General features: G+C 38.5%; 1 protein-coding gene across 7 annotated transcripts in view; it reads right to left on the bottom strand.

The window, feature by feature from the left end:
• Positions 1-199: 199 nt before the first annotated feature.
• Positions 200-15,791, bottom strand: part of ATE1 (arginyltransferase 1) — a 69,566-nt gene continuing 53,974 nt past the window's right edge. For all 7 annotated transcript variants that reach the window (XM_048945117.1, XM_048945111.1, XM_048945110.1 and 4 more), the window contains 2 exons: positions 14,908-15,028; positions 200-2,330 (listed from right to left, as the gene is read on the bottom strand). In XM_048945117.1, coding sequence (XP_048801074.1) covers positions 2,152-2,330; positions 14,908-15,028 — 300 coding nt within the window. In that variant the 3' untranslated portion in view covers positions 200-2,151. The remainder of the gene's footprint in view (positions 2,331-14,907; positions 15,029-15,791) is intronic.

A 15,791-nucleotide genomic window follows, 5' to 3' on the forward strand; every position in this document is an offset into this window, starting at 1 on the left:
ACCTCAAAGATCATGAAGCTCCAACCCTCCACATTACATGCAGGGCCACCAACCTCCATATCTAATACCAGCCCAGGCTGCCCAGGGCCCCATCCATCCTGGCCTTGAACACCGCCAGGGATGGGGCATCCACAGCCTCTCTGGACTGCTGTTCCAGTACCTCCTACTCTCATAGTAAAGAACTCCCAGGTTCAGCAAATCCTTCAGTAAATGAGTTTTATTACCTTTAACATTTTGAAAATCATAGTGGATTTTCTTTGTGCCTTTTGACTGATTTTATATCAAACAAACAGGTTTCCGTTTTGTTTTTAAGCTCTACGGGCATCACCACATTTCAACACACAGCATAGGCAGAAAATATTACACTATTCCAACATTTCACCAAGTGGTAAGAGGTATTTTCCCCACAGTAAACAACTCCTTATAACGGCCATAAATAGCAGTTAGTAGTCTTGTAGCAGTAGGCTTAGGTGAGATGTGGGCAGACACAGATTGTTCAGCACACAGAAACCTTGCTGTTCCAGATAACACAGGTTCATCCAGCTACAAGGCTGGCAGAAACAACCAATTCTGTTGCAAAGTGGCAGTAGATTGATACAATACATAGCAATTAACACATTTTAGGGTTACTGATGAACCTGCACTCATCACCTGTAATACTGCAGTGACCAAACTGACATGGGGAAAAATAAATCCCCAACGCACTTGAATCTCTACATTCTTGTGGCTGTTTCACATAAAAATCAATGATTAATGACACTGACCAAGGGTTCAAAATTAAATCAAGCCCACAACTGACACAAGACATAACCTTCAGAGATTAAAGTTGAATTTGATTTCCTTCTGGGGAAAAAGAAACGTGTATACATATATTCTTGAATCAGATTCTCCTTCAAAGGTTAACAGGAAACTTCAGGTTGATTCAGGGTAAATAGTAGCTCGTGTCACCCCAGATAAGCAAATTACAAACAAACTGGGATTGTTATAATGTTGTTGGTGAATATAAAACCATGTTATTTCCCCTGTATGACTTGATACGGATGCAGTTCACTAATGAAAGCATTAGTATATCAGCAATAAAGTGCTTTGGTAACACATCACATCTTTCTGTTTCCAAGATAAATATTCAATTGAAGATGTTAATAACCCGTGGGCCACTGTGGCACAAGCAGAACAGTCACAAAGACCAAGGAATAGGATATGCAAGTCTCCCCATACAACTCTGCTGAAAAAATTGCAACAATCATCAGCAGTGGTACCTCATGTTTTTAGCACAGTTCTGAAACGCGCACTGAAGAGCTGTAAGATGAATATCCCAAACTCTATTGCACATCAGTGCCATGCATTAAAATACCCACTCTTTCTAGATAAAGGATAAGGCTTAAAACAAATAACCAACAACATAAAACCTCACAGAACTCCATGACACTTGGTTGCATCTCTTTGGTAAATTTATAGTGCAACTACTCTGTATTGTCTCTGAAAGGGAAGGTTTTCCAAAGCGCTGCATCTCCTGCCACTGAGAATCAACTATGATTCCATACTCAGTAGATGCTCTGATGCTAACCTGCTATATTAAACAACTGAAGAATTTGCAGTGAAAATAATTTCTTCCTGTTTTTAAATACAGTGTTGAAATATAATTAAATCATGCCAGGTTTCCAATTGGAAAGTAACGAGATCTCAATTCTCCTGCAATAGTTTAAGAACATTTAAATGTGAGTACAAATTTAATGGCAATTTTATATAACAGATAGCCAAGCTGCTATTTGAAAACACTTGTGATTTAATTCTCATTAATAGAAATTTATTAATAGAGATAATAGAGCCAACCTTTGTCTGCAGAAAAAAAGCCTGTTTTTCATTTTGCTTAGATACTTAAGATTATTCAAAATGCAAAGAAAGGCAAGAACTATTTAATTAAAATGTATTGCAAGCACGTTTTTCTAAGCTGATATTGCTAAAGCCTTGCTGTACTGTCAAAAGATTCATTGGAGTTGTCTTTAAACACAGTTCCATGTATTCACACAAGCCCAGTTATATACCTGTACTGTTACTTTAGTAGGGATACCAACACACAACTACATTACATCATCCAGTGGCAGTGCAATCAATGATGGTTGTGCCATCAAAATGTCATTCAATGGTTTCTCAACTTCTAAACAACAACATTCTTTCTGAACATGTCTGTCCAACCAAACTTGCATATTGCTGAACGCTGGCTTCATCGCTCGGCCCCTTCCTCCTCTTCTTGTACACACTGTAAGGCATTATGGTTCTCTTGTGAAGTACTCTAACTCTGCCCAGTTCCTTAATACCATCTTCATCAACTGCAAAGAGAATCAGAAGCAATAAAAATTAGTTACATAAATTGTCCCTATGATCTTAATTTTTGCAATTAACTTCAATGTGCAGAATGGAAACTACCTGAACTAATAAAACCAGCCCACAGATGAAGAGCAGATGAAAGCAGAGCTGATCTGCAAATCTATTTTCTTGAATTATGGTTGAAAATATAGTTTGCAAAGTAATGTGTAGGGAAAAAAAAAAAAAAATCAAGCATCAATCATTTCTAACAGCAATGTATAGTATTATTGAAAGGATCTCTACTGCTTCACTTTAGAATTCACATTCATTTAATATTCACTGGAGACCAATGCCAGAAGTGAAACTTTATCTGGGAAATAATTTCAAACAATTGACCAGAAAAGTCTTCCTGTTGTTGCCATACTGCATTTCATTACTACACACTTTTACAAAAACTACCAGCCCAAAACTCTCCCTTTCTCTGACAGGGGAAATGGGTAAAAGACAGCAAAACGCTCCATACTTTTTTGTGTCAGGTAAGTATGGGATAATAATTTATTTTTCCAGGTTCACGCCCTGAGCCAACCCCTTCTCTTCCTCACTTATACGAAGTTTTGAGCTTCCCCAGTAGAATAAGGCTGAACAGAGGCCCTTTGCTCAAGCCTGACACCAAGCTCTACAGAGGCAGGAATAGAGGCAGCAATGCACACAGTAGCTCAGTGGGTTCAATGCAATTGCTGAAGCCTTCAGGTGTATGCACCATTCTTGAGCCTCATTAACTCAATCCACAGAACTCTTAAGACTTCACTCAACCAGAAGTCTAAGAGCAATGACGAACCAGTTAAAACTTTCTCATTCTTATGATTTCAGATGACATTCATGAATCCAACTGATTCTACTGTTGCTAAATAGTAACTTTATACAGCTGCTATGTGTCAGAAAAACTGGATCCACAGTGCTAGAAAACTCCAAAGTAAATGAGAGAATGTGTCTCACATACATGCCTGAAGCAACTACAAGATAAATTCCTACAGAATCATAGAATGGTTTGGGTTGGAAGGGACCTGTAAGATCATCCAAGTCCAACCCTCTGCTCTATGCAGGGACACCTCCCACTGGGTGGTGAGCCCAGGTTGCTCACAGCCCCATCCAGGTATTGAAAACTTCCAGGGATGGGGCATTCACAACCTCTCAGGACAACCTGTTCCAGCGTCTCATCACCCTCACAGTGAAGAATTTCTATAGAAATTCATAATATTATTGCAAAATGCTGGTAAAAATCTTGAACTTTTCCGAACTTCAGATTTAAATAGCCATCAATGTCAGCGTCAAACGCAGAAGCTGAAATATGACTACATAAACAGAACTACAGAAATTCAAACAACAGCAGAAATACTAGAACATCAGCACCCAGAGACAACTCAAAAATTCCTTTTTTTGGGGGGGGATCAGGACATCATTCTGACTGAAGAGACAGCACAGGTAAGTATAACCAGCCAGCTGTAAATACTACATCAACCTCTGCCCCATGATACAACATGGTGTGTGTTCATGTTCATGTTTAAGCACACCAAGCTCCCTTGACTGGACAAGGACAGTAACCACTGCACCAAGCTCCACGCAGCTCAACATCAAATCAAACCTACTGCTGTGCAAATCAGTGGCTACTTAATGGGCAAATACTGTCTTTATTTAGAAGGGAACAAAAAGAGACAGAACTTCTACAGCATGTTTCACAAATGGCAACAGACCTAAAGCACAGAAGGCACCAGCTCTGGGAAGCAAACTGGTCACCTACTGCTGCCTTGCCTTAGTTTACATACCTGAAGCTTACTGAAGACCGAGAAATAGAATTCACCTGCTTTTCATATGTAAGTATCCTTTGAACTCACCACATGTAAGCTAAACAAATAGTCCGGAGGAATACAAAGAGATTTCTAAGGCAAATCTCTATTCAAATGTAACCCTTACTATGGAAAAGCTTACCGCTCCCTTCTGGCTCTTCTTTCTGCTCCAGTAAAGACAAAGGGGGTCATTAAATGCTTTTTGTAGCAAGGCACTCTTAGAACGTGCCCCTATTCATCCACAGTAACTCCCACTTTTCTGCTGATTGCTTGAATTTACTATGTGAAACGTAATGAAGTCTGTTTTACAAAGTTGGGAATGACTTCATTTCTTTTATCTGTGTTTCGATTCCCAACATTAAAAGTACAATGTATTTCTTAAAGCTTAACTAGGAAAAAAGCGGTTTGAAGGAAGAAAATCTGCGCGGTATTTGCTATGATTGCATTCTCTGCTAATTATGGTTGGCAATCGCTTTAGATAAAACACTAAAGTCAAAGGCACTTCGCTGTAGCCCTCTCCGCCCCTTTGAAACCCATCAGGTTTTTGATGTGCTGCCAATACCTTCCTGACATCCCAACAGGCTCCCCGTCCCACCACCTCTTCTATCACATTCTCCGTCTTTCTCAAAGTTCACCGAGGAAAAAACGTGCAAGTGCAGCTCCTGGAGGTGACACAGCCATAAAGTTATTTTAACTTCTCAAATTGGAAAGTTTGTATTTACTGCACTTCTAGGCTGACTGTAAGTTTGTGTCCTGACCTGGATTTCTGCCAAGCCTTCATAAAGAATCTCCTGCCAAGAGCACTTTCAGAGCTGCTCACTGCTGATGTTCACTGCTTTTAAATAATTCTGAAGCCTGATACTGTGGATGAGTTCATCTTTTGGCTCGCAAGCGTTCCTGGCCCCAGCTTCAATTTCTTACAGTAACTAAAGCTACTGTACCTTGAATTCCCCTATAGACTCACTGGCTCAGCTGAACTTGGTTCTTGTTTGGCATATTTTTACACACTTTGTCTACTTTTACTCATTACATCAAGCACAGTCACTGCATTATTCTCCTTGGAATCAGACCCATGCTAGCACTAGCTCTATAGCTACATTAAACAGTTATTACTGCCCAGGTTCTAGCAAATTTGTTGAACACTGCAGCCAAGTGCTTGCTGAAGCAGAGCTTGCCAAGCCATGCTGCAGGTCAAACCTCCTTGGATAGTGGCACAGCTGTAGAGCACTACCTGCAGGCAGCAGAATGCCCTCCTGAGTAATCAAGGAAACACCAATTATCTTGAAAAGTCACTGTCATATGAATCATGCAGACTTTGAAGCTAAAGATGCAAAGCACAAACTGCATGCATAGAGGCTTGGCAATAAACAAAGTTTATCATCAGAAAAACTTTAAGCCCAGATATATTCCATCCTACAAACTCGTATTTGACTGGGCTTTTCTACAAATGTTGATTCTTGATTCATAGAATGCATTTTGACAGGAAGGACAGAGTCCTCAGTTGCCGAAACACCTAAAAATTTGCCTGGTTTAAGTGAATGTTTTTCCACTGATTCCAAAAATAGAAACTTACATGATAAAATAATCTTCTGCAAGAATAATTAAATACATAGATATAACTTAATCCCATCCAAAAAGGGATTTACAAAATGTTATGTGTCAGTGAAATAACCTCAGGCATACAGTAGAACTTTTAAGGAAGGTGAGTAGGAACTTCTGTTGCCACAATACCAACCCTAAGTTTAATCAGCTTTTGGTTGCTTATGCTCTGGAGGCAACATCAGGCATACGTTGCCTTCAGTCATAAAGACCCCTTCAGTCATAATTTAAACCGAAGCAGAATGGGTTTAAATAGAGAATTAAATAGAAAATATAACTAAATTGGGCTCCAACATTGTTATTGAAAAAATAAATTAAGATTAAATATCTTCTGCTAAGCAGTACATAATAAAGGTTGCTTTATATTTAACACTATGCCAGCTGATGCCTGACACCCATCCCCTGTGTGTTAGATATTAGGAGGAAGTTTTTCCACACAGAGGGTGGTGAGGCACTGGCACAGGTTGCCCAAGGAGGCTGTGGATGCCCCATCCCTGCAGGCATTCAAGGCCAGGCTGGATGTGGCTCTGGGCAGCCTGGGCTGCTGGTTGGTGACCTGCACATAGCAGGGAGGTTGAAACTGGATGAGCATTGCAATTCTTTTCAACCCAGGCCATTCTATGATTATGTAAAGCAGTATGTTGAAATGTGCTTTTTTGCATATTGCTTCTTTCATACTACGTTCACACATTAAGAAAGACCAGTATGCCTTGGGGTATACAAATACCAACTCAGATGAAAATGAAGAGTACAGTTAAAATGAAACATGAAAAAAAATCAGTTCCTAATTAAAACCCAAGAAGCACAAGTCACAAAGCCAGTACAGTGAAATGCTCAGAATATTCTCCATCAGCCAACTTTTTGCTGTTCTGTTACTCTAGCAAGAAAAAAACAACTTTTCAAATTGCTTTTCAAAAATAGAATGTTTCTAAGAGGGAATATGTTCTTATCTAAATATTATCAATGATTCTTATAAAATACGACAGAAGAATTATAGCCTTGAAAGTAGAATGAGGGCAACTCCTGAAGATACCTCACAAAAAACAGCTTTTGGGCTTTGTGCCTGAAATCACTCAACTGGCTTATGATCTGCAGTTCAGCTTTTAGAAGCAAGCAGACTAATCACTTGACAAATGCATTCAAAATCTGCTAACCCTGCTGTGCCATGCGGAAACAATAAGTCATTGTGTTTTGATTCTTATTATTCTAGTAGTAAACATGAATAGGGGCCAATGGAAAACCTTTCTTGTGCATACAGAATTCATAGGTTCTCAGGCATAACTCACAGCAACCTGCAAAATCTTCTGCTTACCTGCAAATGCAATAGGTTAAATATATTGTCTATATTAACAATGCTCAAATCTGAGCATGGCTCACTGTTCTGGAAACATCTGAGGGAGAGGCACATAAAACAGCGAGTATAAAGTCTTAGAGAATTTCTGAGCCCTCATAAAATTTGATTATTCTAATCTACTTCAGTTTATTATCCTGTAATATTATGATGGAGAACTACCTGCCAAATGGATAGATTTAAATGACAGTGATAATTCTCCAAGGACTTGCTTTTCAGGGATGCAATACAAACAAATCTAGTAGTTCCTGGGAAAATGTTAGTTCATTGACACTGAAACAACTTCTTATAGCCATATCCAGTTTATCCTAAGTCAAGATGCTAAAACCACGTAAAGTGGAATATAACCCTAAAGATGGGAGGTCAACAGAGGTATTATTTCACTTTTAGATGCTCTTCCAGAAGACAAAACGAGCTACAACAATTCTTTTGAAGTTGCACCTCTGAAGACAGCGCAATTCTTGACTGCTTCAGATCCAAGAAGCCAGAACATGAACTGACAATTAAGAATATTAAGTGCATACCCAGTACGCTTCTGGGCTGTTTCAAACACCCCTTTTGGTCACTCAGGCAACTTTCAATTACTCACTGTTGCAATGCACCATGCATACCAAGACTAGAAGCAGAACTGCAGAAGGTGCAGAAAGCAGCTCAGATACTGCTGGGAGAGGCACATTAACATGCAATCGTGAAGTTAGAGAAGACTCAGGGATGAATCTTAAAAAGAAAGATAAGCAATGAGCACAAACTGCATCATTCCTTATGCAAAACGTGAATATTTTTCTTCAAAAATGCAAAATACCGTGTTACCAAGTCGAGTAGAAATTTAAAGCTACTAAGTAAACTGACGTCTCAAACAGATTATTCCATCTATTTCCTGAATATATTTTGCATAAGATTACATTCAAGTTACTGCAGATTTAAAAGACAAAAACACTACCTAAGCTGCGCTTTCATTTCAACAGTTTACTATCCTGTAAGGCAGTACAGTTCACTAACAAAGCCAAATACTCAACTCCACTGTAAGCAGTAATATTCTTACTATAAAACAATGCTAGTCAGTCTAAGTTCTGTATTGTGACCACTGCCTAAAAGGCCAGAGTGACCTTAATGAGAGCAAATTATGAATGTCATGCCAATTATCTGAATTTCAGCAACTTCCAAGCATTGCAAAGCTAGCTTACACTTATGACACATTAATGTGTTTTAGACTTCATTTTTAAGGTCAAATTAATTCTACAAGGGCTGACAATGCAGAAACAGAGTTGTTGCCTTATTTCATACATGTCTGAGTTATTTATTCTGCATTGCACAATAAAAATCAGAAAACACTGTGTAATATTAACAGGCCATGGTGACTCTCTGGATTGTGAACTCGATTCCATGGAGCTAAAAACTTGCTTGTGGCCGAGACAGAAATATTAGACCAATTACAGTGAATTTCAGCAATCCAGCATGCTGTTTTCTTCCAGTCTGCTTTATAAATATTTTTCCATATACTTACTTTCATCATATTTATGCAAGAATAAAACATTCTGACAGCTTTATTTTTTTCTCTGAAGCAAAATCTTCCCATGGGACTGACCGTGAGCCAGCTGATGACTGAGGACTTCAGACCTTCACATGAAGGCTTCCCTTCCAGCTGCAGAGCTGACCATTTTCAACCAGACTTCCAAAGACTTTTAATGGTGCCTCAAGACCCCCCAACAAAATGGAGTACTGAGCAGTCAAGCTTGCAACCACAGCAAAAGCAGAGGGATTAAGACAATACAAAAGATAGAATCATAGAATCATTCAGGCTAGAAAGGATCTCTAGGATCCCCAAGCCCAACCCCAGCCCAGCCCACCATGCTCATTACCCATGTCCCTCAGTTCCACGTCTCTGTGGTTCTGGAACACAACCAGGAATGGTGAACACCTTCCTGGATGGCCAGTGCCAGTATGCCAGTGCATGACCACACTTTCTGAGAATAAATTTTTCCAAATATCCAACCTAAGCCTCCCCTCGTGCAACCGAAGGCCACAACTTCTCAACCTGTTGCTGTTATTTGGGAGATGTCGATTCCCACCTCACTTCAACCTCACCTCCTAGATGAAGACTTACAGGATTATGCTTTTGAGAATCACAGCTCCAAATGACAGGATGGGAACAGGAAAACTTTTCAAAAGGTGTAATTGTTAAAAATTACGTATTAAAATATTTGAATTGTATTCAAGTGAAAATGGCAGGGAGCGATAAGAGGACTTTTCAAAGGAAGGGCAAGAAAGGTCCTCATTAAGCCTGCTTTGTCAATTGCTTGACAGAAGTCAAGCAGAGAACTACAAACACAAGCTTTTCCATGAAACAGGCAAAACTGAAGCTACTGGCAGCAGCTTATCAGCTAAGGAAATCAGATTCCAGCAATCAATTTACTGGCTAAATTAATTAAGACATGGAATCAATTATGTTCCCAGCAGCTCCACATGTAAGGCCCGGATAACCAGGTACTACAGCAGAAGCAAACACACACAACCAAGATCCATCATTTCTATACATAAGCATGAAAAATAAGGAGATGCTGGCAAAGGCCTCAAAAATTACATAATTTTTTAAAAACTCTTGGCTATTACACAATCTTCATGATGGTAACTTTGGGTTACAGCTTATTTTCATGACTCGTGCTGGAAGTCAGATGATGGTGCTTCCTGAGGAGTGTTGGTTTACTCTATCAATGTCAGATGCAGATACGCTTAGCATAACATTAAACACTGACTTTTAAACAAATATTTACCAAACTTTGAGATTTGTTAACAACACTAAATGGAGTTCATAGTGTAATTGTACTTCAATTACAATTTAAAGTCCTTTCTTTCTTGGCAATTGTTTTGCGATACTCCAGAGTTGATGATTCACCCTAACTTCCAATGCTTAGTCCAATTCATGCACTGCTTCTGATGCATAAATGGTTCCAAACCATTTTCAAAGCTGCAGTACCAGCTGTTTAGTACCACAAATTAACCAAGTGAATAAAGTTTGTCACCTTTTTACTACAGAATCGCTGGAGAATTTGAGCATATTTTTGCGTATTAGACCAAAATCCCACAACAGCCATTGCAATTTAATCCAAGTATAATAAAAATGAGTGAAAATTTGCCTGGCTACACCTTATTGGCACTGTCTGCATTGCCTATTGCTGTTATAAGAGAGGAAAGAGTTATTGGGAATAATTTAGCTATTAATCTAAGAGAATTTACTAAGATGTTTTCAAAACTCTCTGCACCATAACTTTAATGGATGTTGTTTTGAGGACACCAGCAGTTTCTCCACAAAGCAGATGATGGCACAGTTCTAAACAACTGGCTTAAAGTTCTCCACGTGTGATATCTGTGACCACATTTTCATAATCAGCAACTTTAACGCATGGATCCCCTTGTTCATTAACCTGCACTACAGGATGCTTACAAACATTAATGCATACTGGCGTTTATGTTAATTCAGCTGATGAGATTTAAAGATGTGACACTGCTCCGATACATTACTTCACCACTGACCTAAGCCATCAGAAGTGAACAACCAGCAAAAAAAAAATAAATACTCAGTGTTCACAGATGCAATAAATGCAAAACATGTTTGAAATAAGTCCTTTTTATCAGCAAAGAATAGTAGCTAAAGTGTAAATGGAATGTGTTGAAAGTTGGCACTAGAAACCAAGGTTGTTGAAATAGTTGTTTTTCTAGATTATTTTTCTAGTGAAAGCATTATGTATACAAATGCATATTTAAAATAAATACACTTTTGTATAACCCAAGCCTGCAGATTTCTGGGTAAGAGCTTTAAGTTTTATTTACTAATGAACTAAAAATCCCCCGGTTCCTCTCAAGAAACATTAATACGCATAATCAAGAGGATCTGGATTCTGAAGTCATTAAATCTCTGGAATGTTGTTTGCCTTTTACTGCTCTAACTTATTACATGCAGCAGAACAATGCAGCAAATGTATTAAAACCTCAGTTTTGTACATAGCAAAGAAAATGGAGTTGATGGTTCTGCAATACGTGGGAAATATCTACCACAAAAACTGGAGTTGTTTCTCCGTTTCCTTATACCATCTTTTAGCACCCATGGTGTTTTGTGTTAGACTATTGTCTCTGGAGCAAAATGTCTTCTGTCCATGAATTTGCAAAGCCTACACAGAGGAGTCTGTGTCTCTGCCACGTGTGTGTTTCAATACTAAAAAAGGGGCTTAGGTTTTAATTGATGTATAACGTTTGCATTTTGATTTTGTTCTATTATTAGTCAGTTATACAGGACACTGAACAGATGTGTACTAGGTAAGCAATTATTAATATCAGTAAGCAAACCTGTCCAGATAAAAAAAATCAGTTTTGATCTGCAATACTCATAGACTTTGCTCCAAGTACTGAACACGGAAGGTGGGAAGCAGATTACAACTGAGCCTTCTGTGGGCCGTGCCCATCAACCCTGATCAAATACTGCCTTTACTTATGTAGAAAAAAAAGCAAAAAAACAAACCACCCTGCTTACAGTGGTTTGCACACACACCCCAGTTACACGACACGCTGAAGGCTTTGAAATCACTACGTTACACCAAGACTGGATCTATCCTTATCTGGAGTTGCTTCTTGAAGGTGTCGACAGTCCAGTGGTGATAGGAAGAAAGATTTGCAGTTTCCCAGTAATTTAATTACCATCCCCAAAGCAGATTATCATACTTCACAAAAAACTATTTTCACAGTCTTGACTTGGGCGCAACAAACCAAAATTCTCAACAGATGTTTGAAAAGACATCAGTGGGTTAGATTCAGAAAAATGGGAAGCAGAAGGATAAAAGTATGTTGAGATACCAAGTAAATTATTCGTGATACTTTTCATACTGTGCTTATTCCATAGCCGTAACTGCTAGTGAAAGTACCAGTGAGGTACAATGCTGAAGACCAGTTCTGCAAAGAGGTAGTGGACTAGCATGAAAGACTGACCATGGCCACACTATCACGTGGCTCTGACACTAGTTTCAATGCGTTGTCCAAGTCACAGACAAGTACTTTCCTGCAGAGTAATCTTGAATTCATTTCTACTTTCTTCAGTACAACTCCATCAGTATTGGCAGCTCCGTTTCATATATATTTCTTTCTTACAGAGTAGGAGCACGTGGCCTGTACATCACCTCAAGAAAATGCAGTTTAGCATAGCCTCTATTTTCAGAGCTCATCACTATCCAAACCCTCAGTTACTGCCTTGCCTCACTAACTGCTGATTTATTTGTATGCAAAGGACTCGTTGTTGCTTAATAATAAACACATCAGAACCTTCATAAAGCTCTTTCATTTATAAGATGGTGCCAGGCAACAGAAATAAAAAAATCTGTTCAGCATGTGTAATCTGCATGGCATGTGTAATGTAGGTAAAACTGGTAATTTAGAAAAGAACATTTGACAAAAGGTATAACCTTTTAACCACAAATGTTGTTTTAACATTGCTATGCAGTTTTTTTCCCCCCTAAAGTCACTGGTGTTTTCCAATACAAGCTAGGAACTGCACACGAAGAGGCTACCAGCATGGTTTATTAAAATATAAAATCTAAGAGTTTGCTGGCACAGCTCATCATTTTCTCTGTTTGACTGGAGTGTTTTCGGTTTAAGTAAGGCTGAATCTCAGCACACTGGCCAGAAGTCAAGAGCTGGATCTATTTCAGCTGCTGGGCACCCATGATTTACCACCCTAAGTAATAAAAAGGTGAGTTATTACAGTGCCTGTGGTTGCTTTATTCAGTTATTAACTGCTAGACACTTTTCTAGACTCATCTCTGATGTATAAAGAGTTAACAACTTCGTTCAGTTCGCCTCTCCTCTCTTCATCCTCCAACTGTTAACAAAAGTATTAGACGTCAGACAAGGACATGGAAAACAATACTTCAAAACATTTGAAAACACTGAAGCATGGGACAACCAAATAATGTAAAACAGGCACAATCCTCCATAAATAATGATGAAAATTTCCTAATACTTCAGAAATTTTCTACTATTTTTTGTTAATATCTCTGGTTTTTCAGAAAACCTGATAATAGCAAAGAGCTCTGAGTGGTAACGGGCATGAATACTCAGCAACCCTCCTCCCATCACTGAGACTTGGCAGGTCAGAGTGTGCAGCACTCTCTTCTGAAGTAGCACTTTCATAACCTACAGCTAGCACATTTATTAGCTATCTTTTTTTTTATGGGAGGGGAAAAGGAGTTTGAAAATTGCCAAATATGATGAACAAACTGGTGTGAGGTAACATTTCACAAATCTTCTGGCATTACAGACCATACTAAGAGATGACCATTTGCAGTGACTGTTTTATCACCTTGGGCAACAGGGCAAGCCACACCATTCCTCCCAGTTGTTTAGTGGGTCTGGTTATTGCCCTCAGATTGTAAGTAGGAAGTCCCAATGCTGATAAATCATGACCTACTTAACTGACATAGCTGAGGGCTGTGTTACAGAAAGCTATTCACGAGGAATAAAGCACATCATCGTTTCTATCGCTCATTTTGTAATTTGCCGTAACTTAATTAAACTCATATTGCTGACTATTGTGGAGAGGAAAGGAAAGGAGGAGGAAACTGATTCTGCTGTTGAGAAGTAACTTCCTTAAAGCTAGCAAATCTTTAAACCTCAAATGGCTAAGCTCTCAGCAGGCCCAACACACTTCAACACGTAGCTATGTTTTAATTTCCTTTAACCACGGGACATAAGTCACAGCTCCAGTAATGTCTGGAGTGAGATATTTTGTGCTGATAACGATGCAATGTTTTATACCCTGCAGTTTCTAAAAGCCTGGTATCCCCCAGGAATTTCACAGAATTGAGATGATGATACCCCTTAGCTTCTATGGGGTTAACATCGTCAAAGGCAAAGTAATTTAGTTGTCAGTCTTAAATGAATACACTTCTTTTCCTTCTGCATAACAGAAATATCTTTAACACCGCTAGCCTCCAAAACCATTCCTTATTTTACCTCTCTTTTTTCCTATTTCCTTTCACCAATCTAATGGCATATCTGGGTGATGATGATATGACGTACCTTAAACATAGAGATCTCTAAAGGCTGTGGTTTTTTCTTTCCAAAGTGCATCCAACCATATTCCATATTCCCAAGGCTATTTCCCACCATATCACATGGCTACCCGCAGTCCTTCTCTATTTGTACAGCACAACCCATATAAATTGTACCCAAACTTTAAATCATTATCTGTGTCTTGCAGTGCATCTGACCTGACTTTTTAAAATAATTTTGACCTTTCAATGCAAATCAATAAGTAATTACTTTACAGAATGTACAACTTATGTTCCATGTAATTCAAGATGCTTGTGGCGTTTCTACTGTTGTATTCTTCACAATTTCAGCTAGACTGAAAAGCTAAATTAGCAGTCTGTTCCTTTACACCTGATGCCTTTATGCTTCTTCACTTTCACTTTCCTGCACTGATTCTAACTTTGCCTCTTTATGAGCTCATCAGACTAGAATCTAAGGAAGGAGTAAACATTTGTTTTTGTTCACAAAATAGTATATAAAATTACCTGAAAAACACCAAAATGTCAATTCTGAATTACATATTACCTGTAAAACAGAATGGATTTGAAACTTGTGTTCCATGTGTGCAGAGATAAAATGATCTACTTGATAATGCTCGCAGAAGTTGTGAATTTTAAACTTTCTTCCCCCTTAAAGGCAACATTTCTATAACTTTTCAGAAGCAAACAATACCAACGCGCAGTAAATATGAGAGAGACTGTTTACATCATTTATCATTACTCGTGTCCTTACCTGCTTTTGCATCCTGGTTGAAACGAGAGTATTTGGACAGCTCGAGCAGTGGGAGACATTGCTCAATAGGGGTCCAAACGTACGTCTCTGGACACAACAAGTCAGAGGGTCTGTACTGACCCTACAAAAGAGGAAAGGAGAAAAAGAAGAGTCAGATCAGTTGCACAAATACAGTCTGGCTACACGTTTCCAGACTTTCCTACAAGCAAGGAATGGTTTTAATCTAACCTAAACAAACTGAGTAAGAAACAGCTTCACTGTAAACACAAGCTTATTCCTTTAGTAAATTCTGCATTAGCTCAGGAATACAGACTTAACCTTGGCACTTGAAAAAAATAAAATTAACACAGTATATTTTATGTTATCCAAGATGAACTCAAGAAATTTTGGCTCTCCTTACTGAAACTCTGTGTTTAAGTTATCCTCTAGTGATCTGTTGAGCTGGTGCTGACACTAAAAAACTCAGCACCTCAGAAAGCAGCTTGTCTCAAATGTTCTTCATTCTAGCAAAGTAACAGCGACAAAAAAAACCCAACCTTTTAATAAAAAAAGAACACTTCACAGCAAGTAGGATTTTATTTTTACTGCATTAGTGATAGAGCAATTTGTCCATTGAACATTAAATAGCAATACTGTCTTGTCAATGCACAGAATTTTTTCTGGAATAGCTTACAGGTAATCATTATGAAATTTGACTATTTTGATTTATTGAAAAGATATTCTTTGCAGACATTCCCCAAAATTAAACAGTGATATTATTTTCCCTTCTGCTACACAGAAAATCACCACCTCAGCAATAACAACCTAATCAAATCTTTTTTTTAATTATTTCAAATAAGATTATTCATTGGCCTATAACTTAAAACAAAGATCTATCTTGGAGC

Source organism: Lagopus muta, chromosome 5 (genome assembly GCF_023343835.1).
Source record: "Lagopus muta isolate bLagMut1 chromosome 5, bLagMut1 primary, whole genome shotgun sequence".
Classification (NCBI taxonomy): Eukaryota; Metazoa; Chordata; class Aves; order Galliformes; family Phasianidae; genus Lagopus; species Lagopus muta.